General features: G+C 34.8%; 1 protein-coding gene across 1 annotated transcript in view; it reads right to left on the bottom strand.

The window, feature by feature from the left end:
* Positions 1–331: 331 nt before the first annotated feature.
* BARD1 (BRCA1 associated RING domain 1) overlaps positions 332–9,391 on the bottom strand; it is a 76,985-nt gene continuing 67,925 nt past the window's right edge. Inside the window, exons 10-11 of the mRNA XM_067740695.1 lie at positions 3,097–3,194; positions 332–2,033 (exon numbers count right to left, since the gene is read on the bottom strand). Coding sequence (XP_067596796.1) covers positions 1,701–2,033; positions 3,097–3,194 — 431 coding nt within the window. The 3' untranslated portion in view covers positions 332–1,700. The remainder of the gene's footprint in view (positions 2,034–3,096; positions 3,195–9,391) is intronic.

The following is a 9,391-nucleotide window of genomic DNA, read 5'->3' as shown; positions in this document are numbered from 1 at the left end:
TACAAACGGGGATTCAGATCAGAGGAACAAACACAAACCTGTCTAGGAATATGACCAATGAGGCAATAGAAAGTGACTATAAGTCAGTTATAAATCAAAAATGACAACCAAAATCCCAGAGTCTTAAATTATTTAATCCAGACATTATCTAACCCCTCAGATTTGCTTGGTGCTATGTTGTTTATCATTCTCCATTTGAATGAAATGTGGAACAAACACAATACTGGTTGGAGAGAGTGTTTCAGAGCTAATTCACCCTTGAAGGTCAGGGTCAGCTGTATTATTGTGTTCACATAATTTATTTCTTCATATAGAAAAATAACATGTCAAAGAAGGGATTAAAGTAAATTTTATTTTGAAATAATCAGTTGAATCTCAAACTTCAAATAAATGGATCTTAAAATGTTCATGAACTTCAGAATCTCAGTATTCTAATCTAATGGTTACCAAAGTATTCCCTTTGGCCCAAAAGGGACCAAACTGGCAAGTCTCAACAGTAACACCCTTTCCAAATCTTTAATATTATAAGTACATTAAATTTCAGAAAGACTTATTAAAGAATCTACTTCTAGAAAATATTTTAAAATGATCTAATCTACCTTATTGATTCACAAATAAGAAATACTCAGACCAGAGTAACCTTCCCAGGTCTCCCCATTCTCAGGTGACATCCTGTCTACTATTCTGCAGCCTTGATGGTCCTGGTCCTGGTATTACGAATAAGTCCTTTTCACTACTACCATTAAACTTACTGTCATAGCCTTTTGTATCACCTGCACAAAAATCTGTTCTAAATCAAGTAATCACCAACTTCTGCCTCCCCAGCAATCCAAAAGTGAAAAACAATTTATGAAGAAAGAAATTAAGACCTACAGAAAAATTATTTTAGCAATACATAAGGTCTACCAGAAAGACTGCTCCCTAATTTATTTACATTTGACTAACAATGTCTCTAAAATGTGTTAGAGAAAATGTCCTACACATTTATATATATATTAACACAGTTATAAGTTGATTAACAATAAGCAAATATATACAATAAAAATATATATCATGAGCCCAATGTCAACTTTCACCACCAGAGAACAGTAATGTTGAGATTCAAATCATGATTTCCTGATTAAGAGACAAGATTTTTTTAAAAAGGGAACAAAAATGTAGGAACAGGTAAATTATAAGTAGCAAAATAAATACAACTGTAGACAGGAGAAGAATTCAACACCTATGGTGGCAAATTTAGACCAGGTAATCTATTTTCATTATAACAAAGCCAGAATAAATTATTTGACAATATTATTTGCTTACTAAACGAAGGCAAGTATTTTTGCTGGTGGCAGGTGTGGATTTTTTTCATCAAAGAACATTAAAAGGGTGAGACATAATGACACCACTTGTATGTTTAACCAACAGTTCTGATCCCCTCTCATTAATCTTTGACAGCTGATAATGTGAATAGAAAGACATGATGAATCAACACATATGCCAGTTTTAAAAAGAAAAATCCCTTAAAGCAATCTCCGCATCTAAATGGTAAACATAGAATGAATTCATAATCTGGCAATTTGTTTTTTTTTAATTCAAGGCAAAAAAATGTATGAATGAGTCTACCTATTTGTAAAAATGTGAATGATCAAAACAGTGCAGTCACTGGGCTCTCACACTGTGTAAGTTCAATTTGAAATGTACATCTGGTATAGGATTCAGTTGTCAAGAGGGATCAACTCAAAGGACATCACACAATCTATAAACCAGCTGGAAGAAGCCATCCAGACTTTGCCCTGCCTAACTCTCTCTGGGCGATGATTAGACAAATCCTCATAGATGATATACTGTGTGCAGAAGTGCTGATCAGAGTCAGGTTTGGCATGGTACGCGACTGTATTGATGGTTTGAGTCACGTCACTGTCTGGCTTGGGCTTTCTACTGAGGATCTGTCCCCCAGATGCAGTGACAAGCTTAATAAGGCTGTCCTTTGGATGGTGTTTGAAGGTTCCCCCAAAATAGAAATAGCATCCATCAAACAGCTTTGGCAACTGAAAAAACAAAAAAAAAAGCTCATTAAAAGCAGACCAAAATATTTAAAAACACTGCATATGAATAGGGAAATAAAAAGAAAAGTCACAAGCAGTTAAGAAGCTACTTAATGAGGTGCTAGGACAAGCTGTATTTCAAATAAACCACTTAGGTAAAAAAAAAAAAAAAATACTCATGCAAATAAAGGTTTCCTATACAATTTTTTCCTTAAGACTCTGGTGCTTTTCACTCTTCTCACATTTTAGGTGTGCTCTGTGCGTGTGTCTCTGTGTGTGTGTATGGTATACATCCACATAAAACCTGTTCATCAAGCGTCTTACATCAGAATATTTATTCATTTATTTCGTGGGACTTAAAGCCCCAAGAATTCCTTCCTAGGGTAACTGAAACATGCTTCATGGATACCAAGCTAAACTTAATTGTAAGAGTAACAGCTTTTCTATGGAGTTTTCCAATTCTGCCCATCCATATTTAGGTTCCTATATACTACCAATCTAAGGTCCCCAGGGCAGTGACGTGGGAGTGTGGCCTCCAGGATTCTAGAGATGTTTTCCTTAGAACACAATACATTATATGGCCATGGCTAGGGATCCAATTAGATATGAAACACACTTCTGTGAGCTTTACAGAAAAAGTTTCACAAGTCCCTTCTACAAAAACTTTTCTTTGGCATTTTTAATATACCTATATGTCAATAGGGTAATGGAATTTTATCCATTAAAACTACAATATATGGTAATAAAGACATGGTTAACTAAATTCGAGCAGTAGCTCTAAGTCTTCTCTCAAGCTACTTCCTATATCTGAGACTCACCTCAGATTCTGAAAGGTTTATGGGAATGTTCAAGATGCCCAAAATCTAGTAACAGTATGAAATTATTACATTCTGGTTTTTACTGCTCATTGTAATCATCTCTCAGAATCAAGTGCTTGAAATAAGTACAATTAAAATTTTAATCAGTCACCTGGACTTGTTGAAAGGGCAGGAGAAGTTTTTCTTGATGGTAATAATAGTATTAAGTTATAATAAGAACAATAAAAGTAGTATCAAAAGGAAAATACCAGCTGTTCTCTGTTGAGCCTGCTTCTATGTGGTCCTTCAGGAATTTCATACTTTTCTTCCTGTTCATATTCTTTTCTTTGTAGACATGCTTTCACCCCTGGGAAAAAGAACGAGGATAAAAGCCAAATAAATATCAAGTGAGCATTATTTCTTTCACATTGAAATTATGCCATTTACCTGATTTTTCTTCTTCATGGTTAAATATTGTTCTGAAACAGAAAAAGAAACTTTACTTATGCCAAAACAAAATGTAATAAAACTGGTTTTCCAGGGCTTCCACAGTGGCACAGTGGTTGAGAGTCCGCCTGCCGATGCAGGGGACACGGGTTCGTGCCCCGGTCCGGGAAGATGCCACATGCCGCGGAGCGGCTGGGCCCGTGAGCCATGGCCGCTGAGCCTGCGCGTCCAGAGCCTGTGCTCCACAACGGGAGAGGCCACAGCAGTGAGAGGACCGCGTACCGCAAAAAAAAACAAAACAAAACTGGTTTTCCATATAAAGAAAATGTAAGAAATCTTTTCTTCAGAGGACTGAGCAATGAAGTAGTACTGAATACAAATTTTAGTTTTCTTTCTGAAAAACCTAAGTCAGTACATTATTTCATGTACAAGAATAAAAATCTAAATTTTAATTTATAACCATTATCAAAATTAAAGTAATAAAAAGTCCCTCATTTAGTTCAGCCCACAATGATCTGACCCTGAGGTCTTATCATCTGCCCCACTCATTCTGGTGGTCCTATGCCTAACCTCCTGTTAGACTATAAGTGATCTGACATTAAGGAAAGTACTTGAGTCCAGAACACCTCGCTTATTAAGCTGGTCAAATAACAGGGGCTCTACAGCTCTTGTTAAAATAAACAGTAAAGCAGAGTCTGGGACGTGTTTGGAATTGACAGGTAGTCAATGAAGTCACCAGTCTAGAGATGACTTGGTGAATATTTCAAATGTTTTAGAGCTGCTTCAACTGAGATATTCCAAGACATTGCATAATATATAAAAGTTAGAATATTTTAATGACTGAATACATCTATCTCACCAAAAGCAGAGCTTTGTCAAGGGACTGAATTTTTTCTTAACTTGGGACTATGAATGCATATTCCAGTTGAACACTCAACCCTGACATATCTATAATTCCCTATCATGTGATTCTTAATTTTTTGCTAGTTTTGCCTGGGGACTAAAACATCCCCAGTGTTTTCAATACAAGGATTTTTTTTTTTTTTTTTTTCCGGTACGAGGGCCTCTCACTGTTATGGCCTTTCCCGTTGCGGAGCACAGGCTCCGGATGCGCAGGCTCAGCGGCCATGGCTCAGGGGCCCAGCCGCTCCGCGGCACGTGGGATCTTCCCGGACCGGGGCACGAACCCGTGTCCCCTGCATCAGCAGGCGGACTCTCAACCACTGCGCCACCAGGGAAGTCCAAGGATCATATTTAGCTAAGTTTGCTATGCTGAATTCTACTCTTCTCACTAACTTATCATAAATATGATGTTTTTTATTAAAAATTGTTTTTTTGCATGTAGTAAAAATCATATTTTAAAAATAGAATTTTTAATAACTACCCACAGGGTATAAAAAACTATCTTTCCAATGAAGCTAATACTAAAATATTAACATTACTCTATACTAAAAATGAGTCTCAAAATAAAATTTTTGACTAGGTCAAAATCATAGGAGCAACACTGACAGTGTGCTTACATGACATCATATATTGGTTCTACATTAAACACCAATGCAAAAAAAATTACCAATCTAGCCAAATCACTGACTTACCTCAAACTCATTATTTCACATATAAATTATTACTTTTACTTTTTATCACTTAAGCATGTTACCCCCTTCCTAAACCTCCTTTCCTGATGATATTTGAAGAGCATTTATACCAGTATCTTTAGATGAACTGTATATGTCAGCATATAAAGCCAAGGACTGAACACTGAATAATTCCTATAATATCAAGTAACTGTAACAAGTAAAGAGCTAATGTGTAACTACAGAAATAAATAAATGGGCTGTGCCTATGCTGGCTGCTTATGCATTTTATGGGTTTATTTGACTGGTTATTTAAACTATCAAAAAAGCATACTAAAATGGTTTCAATTGATCCAGGCAATATGCCAGCGTTAGTCAATCAACAGAATGTAGTCTTAACAGATACTAGAATGAGATAAGTATGGCATCAAGAGAAATGAGATGGCAGACACCAAGAGGGCAGCATGGCACTACCAGAGGAAGATGCCAGTATTCTTTCAGTGTAAATATGCCTCAAGTCACAAAACTTTCAGCCTTATAGCAATTGTTCAGTAAATTTCTGTAAAGGCAGGCAGAAAAATCCAATGCTCTAATTACAATTACTGAGCTAAATGAAGAATGTGTTCCTCTGATATCCTTTTATTCCAAGTAACAATTTGCCAACTCTCTCTACCACTTAATATCAGCTAAAGAAGGAAAATATAGCTTCCCCGTGAAAACTAAGGAACAGTTTCTAGGTCTGTAACAATCTGTTAGGATTGCCGTTGTAGAACAGAAAACATGGAGAATTTTTTGAAATTCGGGTGTACTGTAACTCGAACACCTACAAGGGCCACTCAAATTATATAATCATGTGGGGAACCTTGTGTTAAGTGGTAGGGAGTTATGGAGACTGTAACAAATAGGAAAATGTACATCATACCTAAAGACACAAAAATTAAATGATTATGCTGAACTAAACCACATAAATTTTATCTGTTTTCGACTTAGATTGCCAATTTGACTTGATGCTTGCCTAATCAACCTCTTCATTTCATAGATAAGGAAACTTAAATCCTAAGAGATTTAAGCAGCTTTCCCAGTGATACATGTGAGATAAGAACTCAGATATCCTCCAACTTCTAGATCAGTGTTTCTTTATCTTTATTTTATTAAAAAAATAAAGCATCTTAGGAAATGCCAGGTACTCTCTACTCAGATTTAATATACTGTATCTCAAAATAAATGACACAACCACTTAACAGATGACTAAACAGGAGGATCCTTATTTTTAAGAGATTAGCCAAAAGGTATACCAAAGTGTCAAAAACTGCTGACTACCTGGGAGTGGGGGGTTGGAGGGGGGAGAACAGTGCATTTGGCTTTGTCTTCAGTGAATCAATGAGTTTGTTTAATCTGACTGATGCCAAAGCTGTCACTCTCTCATTTGTACCCTATGAGTTTCAGAATGTTCATACTTCTCAGTAGACATTTACGATAATTACATTTAATATCAACTTCCTAGTAGATTTCTTTTGAGATAAACCAATTGAACTGATTTACCAAAACAAGAATGAAATGCTTTAAACTTTCAGCAACCTAAATGCTGATATATTAACATCATCAATGAAATGGAAGAATCTACAAGCCATAATACTACCTAATTAACAAACCTAAATAATAGATAATATTTTAAGGTTTTAATTACTCAGCGTAAGTTAGTTAAGCAAACTGCAGCAAGAAGTGTTATATCTATTTTCCATGTTAAAAAAACTATCAGAACTTTCACAACATTCCTAGTCATAAACTCATCTAAAGTATAATATATACTGTAATCCTTAATCTCTATAAAGATTTTAAAACAGGTCTTTTTCCAGCAATTTAAAGATACTTCCTTACTGTATAGCACACAGAACTATATCCAATATCCTATGATAAACTATAATGGAAAATATAAAAAAGAATGTATATATATATGTATAACTGAATCGCTTCGCTGTACAGCACTAATTAATACATTGTAAATCAACTATACTTCAATAAAAAATACATCCTAAAACTCAACCAAATTATATTTTGTATTTGTACTTAATGAAGTCCATATTATTCCATTACCTGCCAATAAAACAGTTCAGCAGAAATTGATTCTTGTGAAGAAATACGCATATGCAACATCACTAGTTAACCTTCTCAGCTAAATAGGAGGATCTGAATCCAAACTGAAATGACTATACATGAATAATTTATATTGTTTATGTAAACACAGATTTCTGAATATGCCAGAATGATATATACTTTAAAATGTGTCAAGCCACTATCCTTGTAAAATGTATGCTTTATATCGTCTTTCTTACTTTTCACACGTTCTATTATATTTTAAGATTTTGACCAAAGCTATCATTTTTCAGAAGTACAGGAATCAACTACCTATCTTATTAAAACTAAGATTCTTTTCAGCACAGATGTATTCCAGATCATGTGTATACCATTTCAGGTAAGCTTTCCTTTTGCCCTGATTTTATTACTTTTTTATATAGAGGTAAGCAGCCCAATTCCCAAAGTACTGCTTAACTCAAAGTCATTAACTCGAAGTCATTAAAGTAGCTCTGGCTACCTAAGCAAAGTCTAGAATCTGTATACTAATGCAGCTTATGAATTCCGGGATATGATTTTTTTTTAAAGGAAGCTTGTACCATCCAGAAATGTATTCCTTTATTCTGAATCTCGAGGAGCCACTCTTGCCTCCTACCTCATAAAAGCACATATATCCATGGATGTATATTTTCATTTCAGCTGCATGAACCACTGATGATGTTCATTAATCTATATTAAGTTTAGTCACTTTTCCTAGTTTTAGAAAGAAAAAAAGGATTGCACAAGTGGGAGGGAGTAGAAAAAAGGGTTTCTGAATCTACAGCTACATACAAATGATTATAGAATACAATGAAGACAGAATAAAGCGTTCAAATGGAGATCTGTTAAATGTCCAAAGAGGAAAGTATCCCTCCACGAAGACCACAGAATGTGCTTACTCTCTTCAAAAGCTAGAGCAATAAATAAATTCCTAATTTAAAGAACTGTTATTCTTCTGAAGCCACTGGCTATTTGTAACTGAAATAGCACTGAAAATCAGAATTAAATATTACTCTTAGCCAACACTAAATGTTATCCTAAAAAACAAGAGAATATAGAATCAAATATTTTATGTCAAAATCAAAAATCCTAATAAATATGTCATTAGATCCAAACTGGGCACTTACGTAACTCAAGAAAACTGCATTATTAGTAAAATAAACACTGAAGAATTTCCTTTCTGATTGTATTGAAAATGAACACCCAAGTTGTAAAAACAACAAAAAATTATTTTTAGATGCTTTTCTAGTAGGCTTTTTAGTCAAATAGGCTATGATGTCACTAAATTTCAGACAAAAGGAAATGGTTTTTAAGAGGAAACTTTTTACAACAATGACAAAAATGGAAAAACTCTCACTGAAATTTTTAAAAAATAGGATGGCAAGTAAAAGAAGAGCTAAGCCCAATACTATGAAATTCCACAGTGAAGAGTGGAAGGACAATAAAATGAAGGCTGAAAATGTAAAATAAAAGGTAAATGTTCCTCTCGTGCCATCATAAACATTTAGATTTAGGAAATCAACTGCCACAGATCATTAGATTTTGTGTTTTCATATAAATACCATTGAACAACTTTATTTTTGGCTACTTTTTAAGCCAATATTCTAATTATAAGCATATTTATACATAAAAATACATTTCCTCATAGGATAGTTTGCTAAATTTATTTATTTTACTTAATGCATATTGAGAAGCAGGTCAAATTCTATCACAAAAATATATTACTGTATCATAAAATTTGCTTGGGCAAAATCTGGGTATCAATTCTAAAACCTTGTATTATGAATAATAATATCAAAACAATCCTCAATAATTTAAAAACTCATACTTGGTGTCCTTTGTTAGTCATATATTTAAAACTGAAATATTTATGTAAGACTTCCATTTTTATTGGACAATAACCATATTAAAATTTATCTGCTAGGTCTGCACAACAGGTATCAACAATCTGGTGTACCAGATTGGAGCAATACACATACACAGGTTCTAATTTCCCTGACTAAGAATGAAACCCTCTGGTGGCGCGGTGGTTGAGAGTCCGCCTGCCCATGCAGGGGACACGGGTTCGTGCCCCGGTCCGGGAAGATCCCACATGCCGCGGAGCGGCTAGGCCCGTGAGCCATGGCCGCTGAGCTTGCGCGTCTGGAACCTGTGCTCCACAACAGGAGAGGCCACAACAGTGAGAGGCCCGCGTACCACAAAAAAAAAACAATGAAACCCTCACCTACTCAATTAATTTTTAGAAAAGATCAAAAAGAAGATCTAATTGTTATTAGAACTTGAGAATTTGAACTTCTTCATAAAAAACTTGAATTTAAGAGACATACATTGATTTTGAAACTGTTATAAACTAACAGACCTCTACCTACCAATCTACAACTGTTTTGATTGTTTCTTTCCCTGTACATATTCACACATTTATATATTGACA

The sequence above is a fragment of the Pseudorca crassidens genome, chromosome 6, assembly GCF_039906515.1.
Source record: "Pseudorca crassidens isolate mPseCra1 chromosome 6, mPseCra1.hap1, whole genome shotgun sequence".
Classification (NCBI taxonomy): Eukaryota; Metazoa; Chordata; class Mammalia; order Artiodactyla; family Delphinidae; genus Pseudorca; species Pseudorca crassidens.
The sequence above is the reverse complement of the archived record's forward strand: the minus strand, read 5'-3'. Positions and strand labels throughout refer to the sequence as shown.